This window comes from Lampetra fluviatilis, chromosome 3 (genome assembly GCF_964198595.1).
Source record: "Lampetra fluviatilis chromosome 3, kcLamFluv1.1, whole genome shotgun sequence".
Taxonomy (NCBI): domain Eukaryota; kingdom Metazoa; phylum Chordata; class Hyperoartia; order Petromyzontiformes; family Petromyzontidae; genus Lampetra; species Lampetra fluviatilis.
This window is the reverse complement of record NC_136277.1, coordinates 34,532,664-34,555,856: the sequence shown is the minus strand read 5'-3', so window position 1 is coordinate 34,555,856 and position 23,193 is coordinate 34,532,664. Positions and strand designations below refer to the sequence as shown.

At 52.3% G+C, this 23,193-nt stretch overlaps 2 protein-coding genes across 3 annotated transcripts; one reads left to right on the top strand and one right to left on the bottom strand.

Annotated features, from left to right (window-relative positions):
- The first annotated feature begins 847 nt into the window (after positions 1-847).
- On the top strand, positions 848-8,837 carry VPS45 (vacuolar protein sorting 45 homolog). Its single transcript, XM_078854981.1, has 15 exons — positions 848-1,002; positions 1,542-1,676; positions 1,817-1,877; positions 2,546-2,625; positions 2,865-2,933; positions 3,391-3,528; positions 4,108-4,218; positions 4,853-4,987; positions 5,266-5,376; positions 5,505-5,672; positions 6,053-6,211; positions 6,321-6,428; positions 6,532-6,653; positions 6,920-7,051; positions 7,464-8,837. Exons 1-15 carry the CDS (start codon positions 910-912, stop codon positions 7,561-7,563), a joined length of 1,722 nt encoding a protein of 573 aa, XP_078711107.1. The 5' UTR covers positions 848-909; the 3' UTR covers positions 7,564-8,837.
- A 14-nt stretch (positions 8,838-8,851) lies between these two features.
- Positions 8,852-21,458, bottom strand: CCDC87 (coiled-coil domain containing 87). Of its 2 annotated transcripts, none has more exons than XM_078854980.1 (13): positions 20,811-21,458; positions 18,193-18,293; positions 15,870-16,222; positions 15,296-15,389; positions 14,112-14,300; positions 13,565-13,711; positions 12,411-12,505; positions 11,536-11,731; positions 10,824-10,937; positions 10,513-10,638; positions 10,252-10,366; positions 9,624-9,760; positions 8,852-9,496 (listed from the first exon to the last, which is right to left on the bottom strand). In XM_078854980.1, exons 1-13 carry the CDS (start codon positions 20,974-20,976, stop codon positions 9,158-9,160), a joined length of 2,172 nt encoding a protein of 723 aa, XP_078711106.1. In that variant the 5' UTR covers positions 20,977-21,458; the 3' UTR covers positions 8,852-9,157. The 2 variants fall into 2 exon arrangements, with proteins under 2 accessions (XP_078711106.1, XP_078711105.1); XM_078854979.1 differs by having other exon boundaries at positions 8,853-9,496; positions 15,870-16,243.
- Between the last annotated feature and the right edge of the window lie 1,735 nt (positions 21,459-23,193).

Sequence of the window (23,193 nt, the reverse complement as noted above, 5' to 3'; positions counted from 1 at the left end):
ATCCGGAACGATACATTTTATTTTAGGCCATTCTGCATAGCAGTGGCAGCTAGGGGTGTACAACTACTCTACAGCAGTTTGGAGTGAACTGGCGATAGCATTCCAGACCCTGGGGGCATCAATAGCAAAGTCCCTTCCTCCAGTATTTGTACGGCAATAGGGAATGTGAAGCTGGTGAATGAGCGAAGACCTGAGGTCACATTCGTTCTTCGAAACAGAGAGGAGATCCAGCAGGTAGTCTGCTGATTTTTTTGTAAGTACATCGTGAAGAAATAAGATCTGATGCACAAGCCGTCGATCATTAAGAGACGTTAAGTTTGACCCAATGTAGAGATCGCAGTGGTGGGTCTTATATGGGTCGTTCAATACAAATCTTGAGGCCGAGTGATACATTGAGTCAAGCTTCTTCAGTACAGTACTTGGGGCTGATTTGTATACGATGTCACAGTAATCAAGTAGAGGAGTATGGTAGCTGTTATCAATTCCAAGCGGAACATAGGGGGGAAGCAGTGCTTGTGTCGATACAGAAAAACATTTTTTTATTTTGTCTTTTTACCAATATAATCAATGTGATCTTGAAAATTCAATTTTGAATCAAAGATGACCCCAAGACACTTATAGATCTTGACTTGCTCTATTTGATGATTATTTAATGAATATAATTGGTGGGAAATAACTTCCTGCTTGAGTCCTGGTGAGAAGCATAGCACCTTGGTCTTGCAGGTATTCGGGACTCGTTAAGAGCAAAGTAACTCGCGCCGGCTCCGGGTGGCCTCGTCTCGCAGTGGATAGACCCCGGCCTGGAGCGGAAGAATCGATTCGATTCGCCGCAATCGTTTCTGGGAATCGTCGTTCGTGGTGGATCGATTTGTTGCTGCTGTTGCTGTCACTGTTGCCGCCACCATCATCATGGACGTGGTGTCGGCCGTGAAGCAGTATGTGTGCAAGATGATCGGCGAGACGGGGCCCGGCATGAAGGTCCTGCTCATGGACAAGGACACGGTGCGTGAGCCCCGCTCCGGTGTCCAGCCCCGACGGGTCCCAGGCGCGGCATCTTTACCGGCCTGCTGTCGCGTAGGCCCGCGCGGAGCCTTACGCTTTTCCTAGCAGCCGGGCGGGGTGGGCGTGCTTGGGAGTGGGGGGCGCGGGGTGAGGATGGCCCCGTGGTTGGTTCCGTGGTTGAATGTGTGACCGAGTCCGTGGGGGATTGTTGAGGCAGGTTGCGTGTCACTCCGACTTCTGGACTGTGTCTGTTTAGGTCTCGTGTTATGGTTACGGAAATATGTCGGGGTGGTGGTAGAGTGATAGCGTTAGTCTTCGGGTTCGGGCGAGTAATGTCTACTCTGTCTAGCCTGCTTGAAACTAACGCTAACCAAAACTTAGATCTAATCCTAACTGAACGAAACCATAACGCGATTGTTACAGCCCTTGTCACTGCTCAGGAAAGCACACCAACCAGACATTAACCCTCGCGCGATCTCTAAATGTAGTCCTAGGTGTGTGTGTATCTTTGTCTAACACGCGTCTGCGTTTTCCTCCAGACCAGCATTGTGAGCATGGTCTACTCCCAGTCGGAAATCCTCCAGAAGGAAGTGTACCTCTTCGAGAGGGTGGACTCTGTCAACCGCGAGCCCATGAAGCATCTGAAGGCCGTCTGTTTCATCCGGCCCGTCAAGGTGAGTGCCCGCTTCCTGATAGGTGGAGACGTTGAGCTCCCGTCAACAAATAACAAAGGGATACACTGTGGTGCTTGTATTTTGTGTTGCAATGTTGTCAACTGCATAGCTGATGATGTCAACGTGTTGCTTTTTGACAGGAAAGCATCGAGCTGTTGGTGCAAGAACTCAGGCGGCCCAAGTATGGATTATACTTCATCTGTAAGTGCAGCGGTTCGTGCGATGTGCTCCAGACTCGGTCGTGGCTAACACCATTGGCAAGCGGTACCATAACCAGTCCCACCCTCCCCTCATCTTTTCCAACCTGCACTAACCAACATGGTGAAATATGCTTAAAGAATAACTGAGATAGTATGGGAAAGCCTTCATCCATTGATGAATTGAAAATGGCCGGAATAGATTTTTACACATAATATACAAACTGATTTTTCTCCAAATTTCAGCTGTGGAATGAACCTGCTGGAAATATAGTTTATTTTTTTTAACTAACACTAACCAAAACTTTTGTTGTTGTCAAATATTGATGGGAACTACTTTTTGTCAAGTCCATGCATGAGACCTACATGACGTCACAAGTTGGAGTGTTGATTTTAAGCCACTTGTTAACAAGATATGTTTGAGTGGCTCTTGTGACACAGCGGGAGTTAAGTAGACTCCCATTGAGATTTCAGCTGGAGGCAGCCATCCACTGGAGGCGTTGAGACAAGTGGCACATTTCCCTCTAACTGGAAATTCCTGTCGAGGGAGACTGGTCATGGTAGTATACCGGTTCTGATTGTGACTGTTGTGAGCGATTGTCCGGTGCTAATGGGAGCAACTCAAGGTTTACGCACTGAGGGTTGAGTCTGTGGTGCGGTTCATCCCGGCAGACTTCAGCAACGTGGTGAGCAAGAGCGACGTGAAGACGCTGGCCGAGGCAGACGAGCACGAGGTCGTGCGGGAGCTGAAGGTGACTAGCGCACGCACACACACTCACACTACTGTGTTTCAGGGTCAAGAGGTCATTGTTGCCGATGCCACTGATGCCACCTCACTGCACCGCCCCTTTCACTTGCTAGACCCTGCAAGCTTGCACCTGCATTATTGCACAAAACCATGTCAAAGCAGCTCCGTGTGCAAATGAGCGTGGAGTGGTATTCATCTCCTTTGCCAGCCCTGACCACGTGGATTCTCTCTATGTCTCTGCAGGAGTTCTACGCTGACTATATTGCCATCAGTCCCCACATATTCTCCTTGAACCTCACCGGCTGCTCACAGGTTTGCGCACTCACAGACGTCCTTTCGTTACGCCTAGTCACCCTGCTGGAGTTACCTGCCTGGTTTTTCTTTTGAGACTTCACGTAAGTTGTAGAACAATGGACCCAGAAATATTATTAACGTGCCTACAATTAATAAATTTAAGACTAAAGTCAATACATATTTTCATATAGTGTATACTGGTATGAAGAGGACCAAAATAGAATAATTTTGAGCACAATCAAACTTTCAATTTGGTTTATTCTGGTTGGTTTTGTATACTGTTATATTGTGTTGTTTTTGAACAATGTATTTTGTCTGCAGTCACTTTCTAACCGAGTCATCGCAAATAACCCTTTGGTCTGGCGCCTCGATATATACTGCATGGGAGGTTTAGTGATATAAATAATAAAGAAGATATTGATGATTAAGACACCAGCCATCGTGACAAGACTATGGTGGCATCCGCCCCTGACAGGGTCGCAGCTGGGATCCGGTGCTGCTGACGCGAGCCACCCTCGGACTCACCGCCGTGCTGCTGTCACTCAAGAAGTGCCCGGTGATTCGGTACCAGCACTCGTCGGAGCTGGCACGCCGCCTCGCCGAGTGTGTCAAGGTGCCTGCTTCCCCGACTCCCGCCAGTCCCGCGTGGCCCAGTCCACGCCCACATGGGACGTGTTTGGTGATCCAGCCACTAATGCCTGTGTCGCTTAATGGCGCTAAGTTTAAGTTAATGCTTGAGTTATGAATATAGTTATGCATAGGGTAGCACTTGGGTTATGGTAAGAGCTTTGTATTTAGATCAAGCCTTAACCATAAGCATAGCAGAGAATATGTAAAGTCATCCCCGTGGTTATGATCTGGGCCTGAATAAAGTTAGGATAGGACTAGAGTTACGGTATCGCTGGTCTTAGAGTAGAGCAAGAGTTAGGATAGAGCTCATGTATGGTCAATGCTAGGATTAAGACCTGGTAAATATTTGGCAGGGTTTGGTTTTTTGCTTGGCTTAAAGGTTAGATTCACGCCTAGACTTGTAGTTAGCTCTGTCCTAGTGATAAACACAACATTCGTTATGGCTTATTGGGGATATTCCACATTTTTTTACATTTCCATCCAAAAGTTCAGCAAGTGTGAGCTGTCATTTTATCATCCTAACTTATTTTCCCCGACATTTTTTTCCCAACGACGTTTCAAGCAAATGATTTCTAAGGACGCGGCGCTGTTCGATTTCCGCAAGACAGACGTCCCCCCGCTGCTGCTGGTGCTCGACCGCAACGACGACGCCATCACGCCGCTGCTCAACCAGGTGGCGCCCGTTGCGGCCCTGTGGCTTCGTCCTTTCAGAAGCTACAGGACACCTGGCACCAACGGGGCACTCGGTGGCTTAGGCAGCACACCCCTGGTCCAACCAAACCAACCACACCGAGCACAGCCCTGCACAGCCACGGCCAATGTCAGATAACACGCCATCCGCTGTCATCAATCCGGTGCTAGATAAAGGATTTCCCAAGCTGCCACCTGTTAAGGTCCTGCGATGTATCAATCCATCTCGTACTTGTACACAATCTGATTGTATTGCTTCAGCTCCACGGTGGATGCATATATATATAAACATGGGCAGCATGGAGAAACCCCACCGATATGAGGGATTAGTAGACCACATCATAGCCCTGCAACATTCATTTCAACGAATATCAAACACATTCACTGATAATGCTGCCTTAAATTAGAAAACATTCTAACAGGCTAACATTGTGGTCTCAGCACGATCCACCAACCTTGCCTCGTAAGGCACTGTATATCAGACTCGTGGTTTCAGGATCATTGTCTGCCCAGTATTGGTGGTGAACCTGTGCCATCGAGTTTGATACAATTTGTGAAACCGCGTTGGATATGCACATGCTGGAATCGCGTTTCTGTGTGTGGTGCTGCGTGTGCAGTGGACCTACCAGGCCATGGTGCACGAGCTCCTCGGCATCAACAACAACCGCATCGACCTATCGAGCGTGCCGGGCGTGGGTCGCGACCTCAAGGAGGTTGTCCTCTCCTCCGAGCACGACGACTTCTACGCCAGCGTAGGTGCCGCCCTCCCCGCGGCCCGCTCGCCTTAGCCCTGTACGCCCGCTCACGTTTTAACAGTGGTCCTCCCATGGAGAGACTGGCTCCAGCTATGGGAATGAGGAATTTCCACCGCTAGCTTAAGTCTGACAATGCGACCATAAGTGCACCGCCTCATTGCTGTCTGAGCATGGAGACACTTTTTTTTTTCCTCATATAGTTCAGTGAATGTTATTAAGATGGTTATTATCTTCAAGCTCTATAATGTGTGGCGAATGTGTTTTGAATCTTGCAGAATATGTACCTGAACTTTGGTGAGATTGGCACGAACATTAAGAACCTAATGGAAGAATTTCAGAAAAAGTCTAAAAGCTCGCAGAAGGTGGAGTCCATCGCTGATATGAAGGTGAGCGCCGATTATTCCATTCATCCATCGCACTCATAAGCCTTAGATAATCGCAACACTGAGACGTGCGCATTCCCTTGTTCGTTTTCCCTTGAGTCGACCACCCCTGTGCGTGTGTGCGTGCGAAGGCATTTGTGGAGAACTATCCCCAGTTCAAGAAGATGTCGGGCACCGTGTCAAAGCACGTGACGGTGGTGGGGGAGCTGTCGCGGCTCGTCGCCTCTCGCTCCCTTCTCAGCGTTTCTGAGCTCGAGCAGGAGCTGGCCTGCCAGAGCGACCACTCTAGCGCACTGCAGGTGGGATGCGCACACGCACACACTGGCATGAGTGCGTGCACGTGGATGTGCAAGTGTGGGCATGCGCACGTAGAGGCATGGGTGTTGTTGGCCATGCGCATGGCAATTTATCATCACCCACGATCAAACCATTGCGGGGTGAAGGCCTCCTCAAGCTTTCGCCATCTCTTAGGGTCCTGTAACAGTCCACTAGCATCTGCTCACGGCATATTTAATTTGCTCTGTCTCCATGGCAGATGTCCTCTCGGGTACGTTCCTTCCCTCGGCTGACTAACCTTCGTTAGTCTCAACCACTGGTCACCGTCCCTTCTAGTGACACGTCCTGCTCAAGTCCACTTACTTCCGGTTGACAGCGTTGGTCACTTGCGTGATGATCACAGAGCCTGCGGCGCATGCTGCAGCAGCCCAAGGTGAGCGAGCTGGACGCGGCACGGCTCGTGATGCTCTACGCTCTGCGCTACGAGCGCCACAGCAGCAACAACCTGTCCGGACTGCTTGAGGACCTCTCGCGCCGCCAGGTCTCCTCGCAGTACCGCCAGGTACCTTGCCGTCACCGCTGTCACCGCTGTCACCGTCCCCGGTTCCCGTTGCTTCCACGCTGGCATCAACGGCTCGGTCCTCACTCAGGCGTTGTGTTCTTCCTAACAGCTGGTCAACTCCGTTCTGGAGTACGGGGGGTTACGCGTGCGTGGGAGTGACCTGTTTGGAAGCCAAGACCCCATGTCCATCACCAAGCAGTTCTTCAAAGGCCTCAAGGTAGTTTTCGTCATATTTTGCAGTGTGCCGTCTGCCGTCACGACGCCGCCACTTGTCTTGTTGCAGGGCCGTTAACGCGCCAACGCGGTTCTCTGCTTTTCAGGGCATCCAGAACGTGTACACACAACACCAGCCCCTGCTGGCTGACACCCTGGACCAGCTGCTCAAGGGTCGTCTCAAGGAGGCCAGCCACCCCTACCTGGGCTCCAGCAGCCTGCGCGACAGGTACAGCTCGAGGGCTGTGAAACGATCGCTCGACGCTCAAAGGTCGCCCCCGTGTGGAAAAAACCGAATATTTCCCTTGCGCAACGGGCAGGCAGGACTCGCCGCGGTTCCAACTGATTGGCAGTGCCACTGCCTCGTCCGAGCAGCACAGAGGGATGGAGATTTGAGTGAAAGACATAATCCACGCCGGCGTTTTGGTGATGCGCGAGAGTGTGGAAAGATTTCGGCTTCGGTGAGAGCCGCGTGCCGCTGCTGGGTGTGCGCAGGCCGCAGGACGTCATCGTGTTCATGGTTGGCGGGGCGACGTACGAGGAGGCGCTGACCGTCTACAACCTAAACCGTACGAACCCAGGCGTGCGCGTCATCCTCGGAGGGACCAACATCCATAACACACGCAGGTACGTTGTGCTCGTGGCGCCATCGCTACGGAACGATGATGTCATGACCTTGGGTCCCTGTCATGGAGTTTACAGAGATCTCTGCCTTTCCTTAACTGGCCTCGCATGGATCGATAATAGGCAATATTTGAACGTAGTTGCACTGAGCATTTTTCATCGAGGCTGATCGATTCCCACAGTGGTTATATTCAGTGGTTGCTCGCAACCAAAGTGCATATTGTGCTCTGCAGGGGGCGTTAAAGACCCAGGCACCTTAATATCCACATTTATTAGACACATAAATCAAAATTGTATCGTAAGTTAGGAAATCTAGGCAATAATGAAACTCGGAGGGCTCTTTACTGTTTAAAGGAAGATGATCATGTTCTGCCAGCTGGTGAATGTGACACTGCATCTGTGAACATGTGTGCAGTTTCCTGGAGGAGGTGACTAAGGCCACACAGACGAGCGCCAGCGCGAGGTCTGGCAGCAGCAGCAGCAGCACCACCGCTCGCTCGGGGATGCGCAGATGAGCAGGGGCCCTCTCGCCCTTGCAGTGGGACCTGCCCTGGCACACGGTGGGACCCAGAACCCCCGAGGCAAGGGGTGACCACTCCCTCTCCTTGTGTGCCTCCTGTGTAGGCACGCATTGTCGACAACTCATCCTCATAAAATACGACCCCAATTACTGTTTTGATGTGGTGACCAACCTTGGGGTCGTGACCCGAGGGACGGTGGGTGGGAGGGAGGGAACGTTCATGAATGATGTCACCGCAGTGTCTCGTGTCAGGGGTAACGAGCCTTGCATGTGATGCTTGTGAACCCACACCATGCGCACGCTGATGCCAAGGTGTGGCAATCATTATGTTTCACATTTCAAGGTGTGTTCAGTGGCTGTGATGTTAATATTTCTTACCATTAATGGCTGCTTTTAAGATATTGCCACTGCAGATGTTATGTTTTTTTCTTATCTCTAGTTCTTAATTATTCGAGACCATTATTGGGGCCAAGTATTAATATTTGGGATGCTTTAACTGGGACCCCAACCCTGTCCGTGCACTGATAGGTTGGCCACACTTGCCCCTCACACCTGCCACCCGAGTAATTTACATAGAGGAGGCCAAACTTGCCTGATGAGCGTCCCGTATAGAAGTGCCGCGTCCCAGCACTTTGGTAACTCTCGCAGGAGGACATCGTGAGGCCTTGGTGATCGGCCTCAAGCCGACAGGCTGCCGTGGCTGTGGCCGCCTGTCTGCACCCTCCGCCGCAGGGGTCACCGTCACCTCCACCCGGCACCGCTCGCCCACCGAGCAGCTTGTCCCACCCTCGAGGGTTGCTCGGTTTGCAGCTCCGTACCTCATTGCCCGCCACATTCCCAGATTTCCAATTTGGCCAATGATTCTAATTTGTATGCGTCGGTGTAGGTGCCTGCAGCACTCTCATTCATTGGATAAGGAATTGCTTGCGGGCACAGGGGCTGTAGTGCAGAGAGAGCCTTGATACAGGCACCGATTGCCTGTCCCTATCTCCCTCTGCCCAGGATTCATATCTGCTTTCCAGATCTCTGCGCTGGCTAATTATACTACATCACATGTATGACGTGCAGGTGTAAATTGACGAGCGAAGTGGGTAATACGCAGTTTGTGTACATCTGTTCATTGGTTGACGTGAAAAGGTGGTGGATCATAATGGACTGGACTGCTCTGGTATTTATTAACAATCGTGTTGTCCACGGCGACTTGTTTGTGTTGGTCGTCGATTAATTTAAAACTGCAGCATGAATTTGTACATTTATTGGAGTTGATCTGTACATTAAAACAGTGGTGAACACATTTTTATAGCATGGCCTGTGCAAAGTTGTGAATGTGTGAGAGCACGTGCTGTCACATGCACGGGTGTTAACACGCAAATGTGTGTTCACGTGGTGCGTATTTCCTGGGTACGCTAGTTTTATCGTATTTTTGTGTCCTGTAGTTGTGTGACGTGTTGCCGTGCAGTGCGCGCGTGTTGTTGTTTCGTCTGTGCCTCTGTTGCGGCTGCCCTCGTTGTGGCAATGCCTGTTTGCGTTGTGACCAGGGCAGCATTTGCTATGGCACGATGGTTTGCTTGAAGTGACCCGTGTTGCTGTCACGTGGCAGCGTGTTGTGGCTGCATGTCCGCGTGTTGTGGCTGCGCGTCTGCGTGTTGTGGCTGCGCGTCCGCGTGTTGTGGCTGCATGTCCGCGTGTTGTGGTGGGGTGTTCTGTGAGAGGCCAAGCGAGCCGCACGTCTCCGCTTCCGCACGGTCTTGATGGACGTGTGGAGGCGGCGCGAGCGCGTGCTGTTGCGCCCGCTTGTGTTCCGGCCGGGCACGTTGAGGCCGGGCGTGTTGAGGCAAGGCGAGCGTCCCGCCCGCACGTCGCTCTTGCTGTATGGCGTAGAGCATCTCCACACGGTCGCGCCGCATCCTCTCCACGTACGGCCACCCCTGGGGGCGAACGGGCCACGCTCCCGTCACGACTCCGCATCACCACACGCGCTACCGTCGAGCGGTCGCGTTTTCACCGACCAAATGAGCGAACGGCCGTGACTGAACGGGTGACGCAGCGGCTGACCTTGTAGTGGACCTGATCGCCGAATTTGCGCTCGATGTTTCCCAGCAGGCGGCGCAGCTTCCCCTCCAGCCCTGCCGCCTCTCGATAGAACGCTGCGCGCCGTTTGTCTTCCGTGAGCCTCTGTGACGGTGCGCCAGCTAGACAGGCAAAACATAATTATAACTCGTCAAACATTGAATCCTACAATGTCTTGATGAGGTGTCCTGCGTAATCTTGAATTTGCATATATCTGTTGCCGCACGTATTTTTATATACTTTACAACAACCACAAGGCCTAACGGGAGTGCGTAATTTCATCATTATATGTCAGAGGGAAGAATATGACAACAAGGCATGGTGTAAATTTGACAAAGACAATTAAGAGACAGTCTTAGAGAGGAATACGGTAGTACTGTTCAGCCTTGACCTGGACAGAGGAATGTAATCGGCAGTACAGACACCCAGGTGTGGTGGGGATTCCAGAACAAACATTGTCGGAGTTAAAGACATTTATTGTGACAGTTGTCCAAACAGAAAGCACGAAACCGAACTACGGCAGGGACCATATCAGGTCACAGGGGCCCAGCCGTTGCCTGGGAGACAACACGTCGGTTCGCTGCTGGCTCGTTGGGATGACCTCGCGGCTGACCTTTATGGAGCAGCCGATCCGGGCACGAGGCTGATCGCTCGAACTGGGCGAGGCTCCTCAGCAGCTCCTCCCTGCGCGTGACCAGAGTGGCTGCCTCCTCCCAGAGTCCTAGGGACTAAACATTATAAATGCGGCACGGTGAAGAACCACGGGGATAAAACGAACACAAGGTTTTTAATACCATGTGAATGGGTGCGCGTTCTCTTCAAAGCAATGATTGCGAGCTATGCGCACGCTGTCTTGCTACCGCATGCCCATCACCTGGTGCAGGTGTCCCACGCTCTCCGCGGACGTGTACTTGATCGTCATTGCCATGCGCTCCCACTCGGACATGCCCAGAGCCTCCCACAGCCTCTGCAGCCTTTCCTGCAGCTCGCCGTCGGTCGGCTGGAGACACGATGGAGACGGCGTGCTCACACAGGGAAGGGTACGTGGCGAACGTGTTTCGCCTGGGTTCCCGACGACCCTGACGCGACCTTTGCGGTGGCTCTCCCCCCCTGGTAGCCCACGGAAGGGGATGTTACGAGCGAGGCCTGGCGACGGCGGTGCCCCTCGTGGCGTTTGTCTCTCACCTCCGGCTGCACCTGGACGTCCGTGGGGCTCTGGGCACGGGCCGAGCGGCGAGCAGATCGTAGGCCGTCCTCCCCGGCCTCCCCCGCCAGTAAAACTTCAAGAAGGTCGGGCTCCTGTACAGGAAGACGTGCAAAATGTAATATACTAACTAGCCAATGCACCATAGATTTAAGACTGCCGTGTATCTAAGTTAACTGCTCTGGTTGCCTAAATCGTTGTGAATGAAATTGTCACACTTGGGCATTGATGGGAAACCTCGACGGGTTAGTGGGCCATATGAGCAGCCCTCCACCTCCATGGGTCACAAGCTTGACGCCGTGCTTGTGCACTAATCACGACCCCACGCATCGGCCTAGACCCACTAAGAGCAGGCCACCACGAGGGGGGGGCTCCACGGGACGCAGGTCGCCCACCACTGACCTCGGGCATACACATCAGCAGCCACGATCAATCTAGGTGATGAAGTCTTGCTCCTCAGTATTTACAGATTGATTCCAGTCTGCCTTTAAACACTCGTGGGAGTCGATGTTCTGCTGTGTTATCAATGATTTCCCTTGACACATGACTCCCATTTCAATAAATAAACAATTTATTCGCTTGAGAAATTCCTAAGGAACAAAATCTTGTCACAATGTTATGTTTGATATACGTGCATATATCATGCAAATGTCCACAAGCGCCCACGTCGAAATCCGCGCCGCTCTGACTCACCTCCGCGGACAGAAACCGCAGGTACTCGTCGACGCTGACGTAGGACTGCACCCGGCGCTGCGGCGGCGCAGTCTGGTCCCTCCGGGGAGGCGAGTCGGCTCTACCAACCCCCAAGGGAGCTGCAGCAGCTGCAGCAGCAGTAGCTGCAGCAGCAGCAGCTGCCGCTTCTCCCGTCTCCCCCAAAAAGGGGGTGCCTCTGCGGGGCACGCAAACAGCACCTGGCATGAGATCTCCTGCTGGAGTGTTTAAACAATCGGTTGTTCTGCCGAATATCGGTTCGATTATTAAGTCTCATCTCTGTGCCGCTGGACAGGAGGTGATGGGCAGGGTTTGGTGATGTCATCGGCATTGTCGGCCACGTAAAGCTGGCCGTGGCTTTTTGGGGGTTTCCCACCTTCGGTCACCGTTGTTCAAGGGGCCCGAGTGATTGACCATGAATACAGTGGTCGATTACAGATTTTAGTCGACTAATTGACTTAATCAACCCGGCTCATGATCTCATTTGACCTTTTCGGACGTTATGGTGGTTGAAATATGTTCAAGAGTATCGTAATGCTGGACGAGTAGTGGGTCGTTAACAGTAACGACCCCCTTGCTTTGAGCAGGTAGCCTGTTACACCCGCCGACGGTTTCCAGCCACTTGGGCATTACGTTTGGGATTGCCTTAGCCAATCAGTGGCTGTGCAATGGAGAGACCGGCCCCTGCCATAAGACAATGGAATTTCCTCCACTGGCTCAGGGATGCCAATGAAGAGATGCACCACTCAAGTTAAAAAGTTCAGTGACACTTTAATTCAGATCTGACCTGGATGCCAAGTGTATTTGCGCATCTTGTCACAAGGATGAATCGCTCAGTGTGTCCACGGTGAGCCCACCTGAGCGGCAGGTGTAGCTGGAGGCACAGGCCTGTGCGTGGCAGTCGGAGGTCATCCAGGACGGAACGCGGAGCTGCTCCCTGCAGCATCGAGTCCTGCACAGGGCCAGAGGTCACAGGTTAGAGATCGGAGCAGTCCATCGCCCCCTTTGCCCACGTATCTTCCCCGGATCACTCGTGAGAGCGTCCGGGAGGAAGAAAAGTGTGGTCCGCGTGCGATTTCCGGGCCTGCACGTGAGAGCACGAGCGGCGGGCATGGTGGTTACACCAGGCAATGCTGCTCATGCGTAGGAGTTTTTAAAGCTATTGTGGGTAACAAAAAAATCACCTCTATTTACACAAGAACTAAACCGCCACTTTTTATTATCTATTATACCCGCATACTAAATTGTGAGCCCTGTGCACTTGTTTGACAGAGCTCCTTTATTACTTGTGTAAAAGTTTAGAGCTGTCACGCTGAAGGCGATTTTAGAAACTCGTCATTGTGAGTGTGTTTCAGTGGTACATAACGAATGTCTCACCAACGACAGTTTTCCCGAAAATAATGTTAAAGGTATAATCTCAATTATCATGTATTTACTCAGTGCATTAATGTTAATAAATAGGAAAATACATATACACAGGCATGCATGCAGTTGAAATTGGATTTAAAACCAACTTTGGGCTCCACTCTGGCAAATGGGCCACATTTGGGCTCTTCTGGACAGAGGATTATGGGATTTGAGCAAAACTAATCTGGCAGCGTTGACATCTTCAAGATGCCCGGCATGCCCCCACAGCTAGACCCTAGCTGGAACACCAGTGACACCCAGCATGTTTAAGTGTTTTGCCAAGACATTTTTTCCCGGTTAATTAATGTATATGTAGTTGGGTTCCTGATTCACGTCCTGTTCACCTCCTGATTCACCTCATAGCTTAAGAGACACCTAAAGACCCCACCTCTTTTGCCTGGCTTTCGTGCGACACTGACCTTGGCTGAACACATCAACACTCACGGTCATTACAGCCGTGACATACTGTGCGCGCTATGCATTACATTATGATTATTTATTGTAGCGTAGCATCCTACACCAGCTAAAACCTATGGCCTAAAATAGGAGACAGCTGCCGTTGTGTTTGCTGGCAGGGGTGGAGCCGGTGGCGAGGGGCACTCACAGTGTAGAGCTGCGGCCGCCACGGCTCCGCCAGGGCGGCCAGGTCACAGAACACTTGGCCCAGGTCGAGCATCTGGTCCGCTCCGTCACCCGTTCGCTCTGCCAGCAGCCCCGCCTCGTCCATCTCTTGCACGCTGGCCGGGTCCACCTCATCAAACAAAGTCACAAAGTAGGCTTAGCCTGCTGCAGTAGGGTTGGCATGAAATACTCATGGAGGAAGATGTCAAACCCCAACAATTAACGGTCAAGATACCACAGCCGACACGAAATCTAGCACCTCTCACAATCCAAATCCCACTAAAGCATCTCATTTCTGACATGCTTCACCATTATTTTCGGGGTGGAGCAGTGGTTTAGTGATTGGCACACACTGCGCTGTGAAGCTGGTGAGCTCATTTGGATTCCTCGTCACGGCTGATGTCTGAACCGGTTACGGGGTCACGTGCCACCATGTGGAATTTGGCAACCCGGAGAATATTCAGTGAATTAAGCCCCCGTGCGGTTTGCGCCCTCCACCTGCCGAGCGAGTTTCCCCACAAGGCGCTCACCTCGCCGGCCAGGTCGTTGTAGACGGGGGGGCAGCGCACGAGGTCATGCGAGACGTCGCTGCACCGCTCGGACACGCGGACGTTGGGACTGCGCATGCGGCCGTGCGCCGCGTGGGACACGGGGCTCACCGCCGGCTGTGGCGGCCCACTGGGCACCGTGCCCACGCAGGTTTTACTTTTCTCTGCCACCTGCACAGACGACATATGAAAAGTTTCAAGTCTGTTTTAGTTAATCAGCGGAGAACGCAAGAGACCAGCATCGTCTAATTCACACGAGTGCCCTGAGACACAATTATAACAAAAGCAAAAAATATATAGGACAGCAACGAAGACGATAGAAATCAGAGCAGAAATCAACTGCACACAAACACAAATAGTCACTGTTACATAATTAATTCCCTGTAGTGCAAGTCGGCTCGGGCAGATTATTTTTTTACTGATCACCGTACAGTTCAAATAATTTACAGAAACATTAAACATGCGTTTGTACTAATATATAAACACATTGGGAAATATGACGTCAAATGCAATTGCAAGTGACATAAACAATCCATAGCTTAGTGTCAGAGTGATTTTGATGGGAGAGTAACCAAGGACAACTCTGAGGTGCAGAGCCAAGCTCAGTCTCGCCCAAGAGTGTCTCTTAAAGTGTCTTTTAAAAGTCGGTGTGGACTGAACGCGGCTGCTGCTGCTGCTGCTGCAGCTTGAATGTGCAGCGGTACGATGATGGCTGCGTTCCGGGTAGTGGGGGCTGCCACTTAGAGAGGAGGTCGTGAGTCGCGCTGCGGAGAGGGACGAGAACTACAGGCAGCAGGCGAAATTGTAGCTGACCCTGCTGGAACTGGGAAGCCATTCGAGGGAGGTGAGGGAGTCCAGCCAGGGTTTATGGGTGCCAAGGACCACGTGGGGGAGACGGTTTTGCAAGCTCTGGAGTTTCTTGAGGTTACAAAAAGCGGCTACGCCACAGCGAGGGTGCTGGCCATTTTGGTGGCGATGCGTGGAGACGCGGCGTTCCTATGATGGGGATGAGTTTAACCAGAGGACAACCACTGCTGACTTCCCCTCAAAGTGGTGCATATTTGATCAATCCCTGAATCGATGATGGGCTAAGTCAACCCCCAACCAGGAATGCGAACCATTTGAAACACGACACACGTATAATCACGCCCAGCAGGGATATTCACCGCTGCAGGGAGCCGGGGGACGAGGAGTTCCCGCGCGGCACGCGGAGTCCCGAGGTCGGCGCCCAGAAGAGCGGGGAGAGCCAGGTCACCGTCGCTAAGGGGACACGGGGGCCATGGCAATCATGGAAAGGAAGCGGAGATCCTCGCACCGACATCGGTATGCGCCACCTGCACAGCACCACCCCCGCGACCCCTGCTTATATGACTATTAACCATTCAACAATTGTAAGTGGCCCCCATATTCAAGGCAACCAACTATTTCTGGGTTGTCTAGATTGTGAGCTGATGAATTTTTCAGGGGTGGTGGTGCAGTGGTTAGCGCACTGCGCTATGAATCCCACGGCCTGAGTTTGATTCCCGGCCACGGCTAACATCAGAGGCGAGTGACGTCTAAACCGGATCAGTCCGGGCCCCCCCTTTTTCAGCAACCCACGCTGACCATCGAACAAACCCCCTTTGTAAGGCAGTGTGAGGAGGCCTTTGTCATCCAATAGTCAACTGACAAATGGCCATAAATATAATGTGCTGCAATTGTGTAATTATAACCGTTGCAGCAGGAGGTGCACTAACTCACCTGGAGAAAACGTCGTCACGAATCCTCTTCTTGTCATAAGAATCCTCAGCACGAAGAAGCCCCCTCCACTCCTCGGCACGAGTACGCTGCTCCCCTTGCTCGTGGAGGCGTCTGTCCACACTCTGGGGTTGCCTTCTCACCTCGTCACCATGAGGGAGCCTCTCCACCTCGTCACAGAGGTGCCTCTTGTCATCTGCGTCAACCGTCTCCTCATCGTGAAGGGCTCGCGTCCTCTCATCGTGAGAAAGCTCATCATGGAGATAGCTCGTCTCTTCATCACGCGATGGGCCCTCCTCTTCACAATGAGGAAACCTCCTATGATCGTGGGTCAGTCCTCTGTCCACAAGGTCAGCCTTTTGGGCCCAGGAGCAGCCCTGGGGAGGGATTCATCATCATCAGCCATGATCAGTACGCTGCTGGATGAAGGCTTCTTGCAAGCCGTAACCACCTACGATTAGCACGGTTGGCTGCATACGGTGCAAATGTGTTCAACATGCACACATATCTCACGTTCCTGAGATGGGACGGGATTTACCCCTCTATAAAGAGTCGCGTAATGTGATCCGGAGTCATTGTGCGCAAGTGGCAGCGTGCGTTTAGCAGCAGCTGTAAACACAAACCGAATTGGTACCAAACATCGCGGAGGGTGCAAATGAATGGCGAAGGGTGGTTAGCGTGACACAATCACCTGGGCGAGGGTGTGGCAAGGACCGGTGATTGAAGTTGCCAGGGTGAGGGCATCAGAGAAGTTTACTCTTGAATGTCTCAACTTGCATTGCTCCAAGGTCTGCTATTTATAGAACGTTGCAGTGACCTCCTGGATTAGGGTGAGTTGATAAATGTGTGGCTTAGATTGAATTGCACATTTTTTGACATTCTATACTGTTATTTTATTCAAAGGACAACCAATAATTGCTCCGGCAAGAGAGCTGCAATGTTTTGGGTTTCGCAGGGAATGTTGTGCCTAACAGCCAGCGGGCGCAGAAACAAAATCGGCATCTAATCTACCGGTGCAGAGAAAAATCGTGAACGCCTCTGTGAATGTAATCACCATCAGCCATTGTCTATCCACTGCTGGATGAAGGCCTCCCCACGCCGTTGCCATCCCTCACGGTCCAGTGTTGCTACCATCCACCTGACACCTGGACATGAATCAATCTCATCGCTCCATCTCCACGGCAGGTGGGCCCATCAACGGATTCTGTTCTTTATTCCGTCACCAGTCTTGTTAACGCCACGGTGGGCGCCACGGTGGAGAGATGTTAACTACCTCGCCTGATATGCAGGTGGTCGTGGGTTTCATCCCAACCCTGACGCCAGTATATTTGTAATTTGCATGTATCTCTACCTGTGGTTGCAGTAATTTTTCTGCAAGTCCTCCGGTTTTTCCCTCCACATTTAGAATCAACATCACGCGTTTAGAGTATTTGGCTGCTATACATTTCCACGTGATAACTTTTTTGAGCTATCATTTGTGGCCAGGTCGCTTCTGAAAAAGAGCTACATAGCTCAATGGGCCTTACCTGGGAAAATAAAAGTAGTTTAGTTTCGTTTTTCCATCACCAGTCTCATCAATTAGCTGCTGCAGGCTTAAAACTTCACTCACTCCGGCAGTGAAAGCCTGGTAGCTCCTCTGGAACCGAGTCGTCTCAAAAGCTACTGAGCACAGGCCACCCAACAAATTCCTCGAAGGCACCATTCTAACCATCAACTGCATCAGAACATTAACAGGCCGATGGGCGCATCTCCTTCATAAATGAAAAATTAAAGATACCGCCACAGTGGTGCGTCTGTGGCCATGCAACCCAAACTATGGACCATACAGTCGTCTGCGCTCTTTCAATGGAGGATTAGAGAAAAAAACGGACACAAACACTCTCCTAAAGCTCTCTCGTGGCTGGCAGACCTCAATATTGGCATCTAGCTCCTGAACGTATTGCTGCCATCAAGCATAGAATATAATTTAACACGTCGGCTTTCACAACTAATATTACCCGAAAAAAACCTGTATTTAGATCGTGATCTAACCCAAAAAACCCCTGTATTATGTCAATATGTGGGCACGGTGGAGTCCTCACCACACACATTTATCAACAACAACCGCCATTCACCAATAAGTGGCGGTGATGTCACCACGGCACTTGTGCCAAGCTAGGTGCACGTAGAGGCCACGTGAAGTGTCGAACGCCCGCGAGCAGGAGGTCAGGAACAGACCCCAGGTGCCATGGGTTGACTGAGATGACTTGCCGATGCTCCACCTGTGCCCCCTACTTTGCCAATTCCCATCACACATCCACCACGCACCCCGTGTTCAGGTACACACCTCGGGATGCCGGCCACTGTGAGCTGGCTCGATGGGCGATTGGCTGCTCGATGCCACGCCGCCGTCACTCGAGGTCCAATGAGCAGCAAGCCGCGTGTCTCCTGTACGTGACAGGTGGGGTTGATGCAACACGTCTCCACCTGGTTGTGTCTGTCTGTGCTTGCGGACGTCCAGAACAATCCCCCTCCCCGTCCCCCATTCTGGCTTTGACATCCATCCTCGAAGACACGGGTGGAACCACAGACAACCGGCCGATGTGCACGTCTCCCCTAAATGGAAAGTTAAGCAACAAGCTGCAGGAGTGCGATTGTGGCCATGCGACCCACACTATGGGCCGTGCAGTGAAAGCTACGAGCACCGAGAGCCGCGTTCCTCTAACGGAGGAGCAACCGAACAACTTCAACTCCTGAAGCCCTTCTCGTGGCCAGCAGACCTCAACATTGTCACTTAGATCCTCAACTCACTGCTGCTGCCATCATACGCGAGAATGGTGCTGTACTTTCCAGCTACTGCATCAGGAGTGCACAATATTATTCAATTGCAATTATGCTGGAGGGGGGATGTAAGGAAAGTAGAGCAAGCAGACTTCTGGCAAGGCTTCTCTGTTCCAATTGTCCGGGTCACACCGGTGCAATTGGCCATTCCCATGTGCACTGCACGTCGCGGAAGTTAAACAACAACAACAACAGCAGCGGGGTATAATAATCCGCACCGAGAGGGTTCCTGTCGGTATTAAAGGTGTCGCTCCTCCTTCCCGGCCAATGACCCTGCAAGTCAACACGGAGTCGGTGCCGCTGCTAAAGGTCAAGCGAGGCCACTTATCCGCGCTAGGGAATCTACGTCACCATGTTTATACGCACTACGGAATCAGCCGGCGAGTATGAGACGCTCGACGTTACTTGAGATCGCAACGCTGAAGACAAAACACGGCAGAGAGAGAGTGTGAGTGTTAGAGTGTTAGAGAGTGTTAGATAGAGTGTTAGAGAGTGTGAGTGTTAGAGTGTGTTAGAGTGTGTTAGAGAGTGTTAGAGAGTGTTAGATAGAGTGTTAGAGAGTGTGAGTGTTAGAGTGTGTTAGAGAGTGTTAGAGAGTGTTAGATAGAGTGTTAGAGAGTGTGAGTGTTAGAGAGTGTGAGTGTTAGAGAGTGTGAGTGTTAGAGAGTGTGAGTGTTAGAGAGTGTGAGTGTTAGAGAGTGTGAGTGTTAGAGAGTGTGAGTGTTAGAGAGTGTGAGAGTGTGAGTGTTAGAGAGTGTGAGTGTTAGAGAGTGTGAGAGTGTGAGTGTTAGAGTGTTAGAGAGTGTGAGTGTTAGAGAGTGTGAGTGTGTGAGTGTTAGAGTGTTAGATAGAGTGTTAGAGAGTGTGAGAGTGTTAGAGAGTGTGAGGTAGAGTGTTAGAGTGTTAGATAGAGTGTTAGATAGAGTGTGAGAGTGTTAGAGAGTGTGAGGTAGAGAGTGTGAGAGTGTGAGTGTTAGAGAGAGTGAGAGTGTTAGAGAGTGTGAGTGTTAGAGTGTTAGAGAGAGTGAGAGTGTTAGAGAGTGTGAGGTAGAGAGTGTGAGAGTGTGAGTGTTAGATAGAGTGTTAGAGAGTGTGAGAGTGTTAGAGAGTGTGAGGTAGAGTGTTAGATAGTGTGAGATAGAGTGTTAGATAGAGTGTTAGAGAGTGTGAGAGTGTTAGAGAGTGTGTGAGAGTGAGTGTTAGAGAGTGTGAGTGTTAGAGAGTGTGAGTGTTAGATAGAGTGTTAGAGAGTGTGTGAGAGTGTGAGAGGTGAGAGTTAGAGAGTGTGAGAGTGTTAGAGAGTGTGAGAGAGTGTGTGAGACAGTGTGAGAGATACTGTTAGAGAGTGTGAGAGTGGTGAGAGTGTGAGAGGGAGTGTGAGTGTTAGAGAGTGTGAGACAGTGTGAGAGAGAGTGTGAGAGGTGAGAGTGTGAGAGAGAGTGTGAGAGACTGTTAGAGAGTGTGAGAGAGTGTGAGGTGAGAGTGTGAGAGAGTGTGAGAGGTGAGAGTGTGAGAGAGTGTGAGGTGTGAGAGTGTGAGAGAGTGAGAGTGTGCTAGAGGTGAGAGTGTGAGAGAGTGTGTGAGAGTGTGAGAGAGTGTGTGAGAGTGTTATAGTGTGAGAGAGTGTGAGGGTGTTAGAGTGTGAGAGAGGTGAGAGAGTGCGAGTGTGTGAGAGAGTGTGAGAGTGTTAGAGAGTGTGTGAGAGTATTAGAGAATGTTAGAGTGTGTGTGAGAGAGTGTTAGAGAGTGTTAGAGAGTGTTAGAGAGTGTGAGAGTGTTAGAGAGTGTGAGAGTGTTAGAGAGTGTGACAGTGTTAGAGAGTGTGTGAGAGTGTGAGTGAGAGAGTGTTAGAGAGTGTGACAGTGTTAGAGAGTGTGTGAGAGTGTGAGTGAGAGAGTGTGTGTGAGTGTTAGAGAATGTTAGAGTGTGTGTGAGAGAGTGTTAGAGAGTGTGAGAGAGAGTGTGATAGTGTTAGAGAGAGTGTGAGAGGTGTGATAGTGTTAGAGAGTGTGTGAGAGTATTAGAGAATGTTAGAGTGAGTGTGAGAGAGTGTTAGAGAGTGTGAGAGTGCGTGGGGCTGAGACGATGGGGATGAGGAGGAGGAGGAGGGGGGGGAGACTCAACCCCGTGGAGGAGCCGAGGTCACCCCGGGTCCCTGCGGCCCGAACACGGACAGGGCCTCCATGGCGCATCGGTATCCCCCCGGGGTCTCCACGGCGCCTCGGTATCCCCTTGGGGCCCCGACCCCAGGTCCCCTCGCCGTCGCTCGACGGGGTCGCGTCCTCTCCATGCCGGCCGAGGCAGGAGCGGAGGGGAGTGACCGGCGAGGGGGTGCAGGGGGCGATGAAGGCTCCGAGCTGGACCAGGCCCCCTCCCTCCACGATGTCTCCTGAGAGGGGTCCCCTCTCCAGGGCCGTCTTGGCCTCCTCGTAGCCCGTGGGCTGAGAGTGTCGGAAGACCCCCCGAGATGTCAGCAGACGCGGGGAGATGCGAGGAGGAGGAGGAGGAGTTGTCGGGACACGCCGAGGAACCTTCAAATGTCGGCAGAGGCCAAGGAGATGTCTCGAGTCGCTGCCGGGTCACGGACCAGCGGCACCGCCCTCAGATGTCGAGACGGCATCAGGAGTTGCCAGGGAGATCTCTGGAGACGTGGGGGAGATGTAAAGTGCAGGGGGGGGGGGGGCGATGTGGGGGGGGAGATTCCGAGAGGAGCCGGCGGCCCGCTCGTCCCAGACTTGTTCTGGGGCCCGGGGCTCGGGCCGCGCGTCTCCCCCCCCCACAGTCTCCCCCCCCCGTCTCCCCCCGCCCCCCCGGGGCGCCGTCTCCAGGCGACGCGGAGGGGCGCGCCCGAGGGTCCGCGGGCGATGAAAGCGGCGGGCCGGGACCTCGGCCAGGGCCCCGCGCTCCCGCATTGTGATGGTGGTGGCGGGGGACAAAGCGGGGGGAGCTGCCGAGCGGAGTTTGATGAAGACGCCCCCGTGCCAGCAGCGCCCCTAGCCGTGCCCCCGACAACGCCAAGCGGACACCGACAAACAGCACTCACTCGCTTAGATTACGGGGGTTCCAACGTGGAGTGGTGCGAGGGAAGAATCAGTGTGGTGAGTGAGTGAGTGGGTTGTGTTGTGACCTGCAGTGTGGTGAGTGGGTGAGTGAGTTGTGTTGTGACCTGCAGTGTGGTGAGTGGGTGAGTGAGTGAGTTGTGTTGTGACCTGCAGTGTGGTGAGTGGGTGAGTGAGTGTGTTGTTGTGACCTGCAGTGTGGTGAGTGGGTGAGTGAGTGAGTTGTGTTGTGACCTGCAGTGTGGTGAGTGGGTGAGTGAGTGAGTTGTGTTGTGACCTGCAGTGTGGTGAGTGGGTGAGTGTGTTGTTGTGACCTGCAGTGTGGTGAGTGAGTGAGTGGTGTTGTGACCTGCAGTGTGGTGAGTGGGTGAGTGAGTGAGTTGTGTTGTGACCTGCAGTGTGGTGAGTGGGTGAGTGAGTGAGTTGTGTTGTGACCTGCAGTGTGGTGAGTGGGTGAGTGAGTGAGTTGTGTTGTGACCTGCAGTGTGGTGAGTGGGTGAGTGAGTGAGTTGTGTTGTGACCTGCAGTGTGGTGAGTGGGTGAGTGTGTTGTGTTGTGACCTGCAGTGTGGTGAGTGAGTGAGTGGTGTTGTGACCTGCAGTGTGGTGAGTGGGTGAGTGTGTTGTTGTGACCTGCAGTGTGGTGAGTGGGTGAGTGAGTGAGTTGTGTTGTGACCTGCAGTGTGGTGAGTGGGTGAGTGAGTGAGTTGTGTTGTGACCTGCAGTGTGGTGAGTGGGTGAGTGAGTGAGTTATGTTGTGACCTGCAGTGTGGTGAGTGGGTGGGTGAGTGAGTGTTGTTGTGACCTGCAGTGTGGTGAGTGGGTGAGTGAGTGAGTGAGTTGTGGTGTGACCTGCAGTGTGGTGAGTGGGTGGGTGAGTGAGTGTTGTTGTGACCTGCAGTGTGGTGAGTGGGTGAGTGAGTGAGTTATGTTGTGACCTGCAGTGTGGTGAGTGGGTGGGTGAGTGAGTGTTGTTGTGACCTGCAGTGTGGTGAGTGGGTGAGTGAGTGAGTTATGTTGTGACCTGCAGTGTGGTGAGTGGGTGGGTGAGTGAGTGTTGTTGTGACCTGCAGTGTGGTGAGTGGGTGAGTGAGTGGGTTGTGGTGTGACCTGCAGTGTGGTGAGTGGGTGGGTGAGTGGGTTGTGGTGTGATCTGCAGTGTGGTGGTTGAACAGAGTTAATGAGACGAAACAGTCCCTCCAGTAGACCCGAGTCCTCGATATGGGCGGAGGAATCAATGAGTGAAGTTCACGTGAGCAGTCACCATCGTCGTAGCGACAGAAGGAAGCAACTGACCGACGGGGAACGAGCGAGTGACTGCCGTGATTCAGTGAGTGCTGGATCATCCATCACCCTCACGGCTGTTTTATTCAGAATTCTATCAGGAGCAGCGAGGTCGGAGCACGGGTGCCCCGCTCCACATGTGACAACGTGATTCCAGCTTCGTGC

What these genes read in the sequence shown, in the direction of transcription:
- VPS45 (XM_078854981.1), top strand. Translation starts at nt 910, where the DNA reads ATGGACGTGGTGTCGGCCGTGAAGCAGTATGTGTGCAAGATGATCGGC. An exon ending in AGTTCTTCAAAGGCCTCAAG is followed by an intron (nt 6,429 to 6,531) that starts GTAGTTTTCGTC and finishes TCTGCTTTTCAG; the next exon opens with GGCATCCAGAACGTGTACAC. An exon ending in AACATCCATAACACACGCAG is followed by an intron (nt 7,052 to 7,463) that starts GTACGTTGTGCT and finishes ACATGTGTGCAG; the next exon opens with TTTCCTGGAGGAGGTGACTA.
- CCDC87 (XM_078854979.1), bottom strand. Translation starts at nt 20,976, where the DNA reads ATGGAGAGGACGCGACCCCGTCGAGCGACGGCGAGGGGACCTGGGGTC. An exon ending in TCCCCCGGCTCCCTGCAGCG is followed by an intron (nt 14,301 to 15,295) that starts GTGAATATCCCT and finishes TCGTCTGTGCAG; the next exon opens with GTGGCAGAGAAAAGTAAAAC. An exon ending in GGCGGCCGCAGCTCTACACT is followed by an intron (nt 12,506 to 13,564) that starts GTGAGTGCCCCT and finishes GGCCCTGTGCAG; the next exon opens with GACTCGATGCTGCAGGGAGC.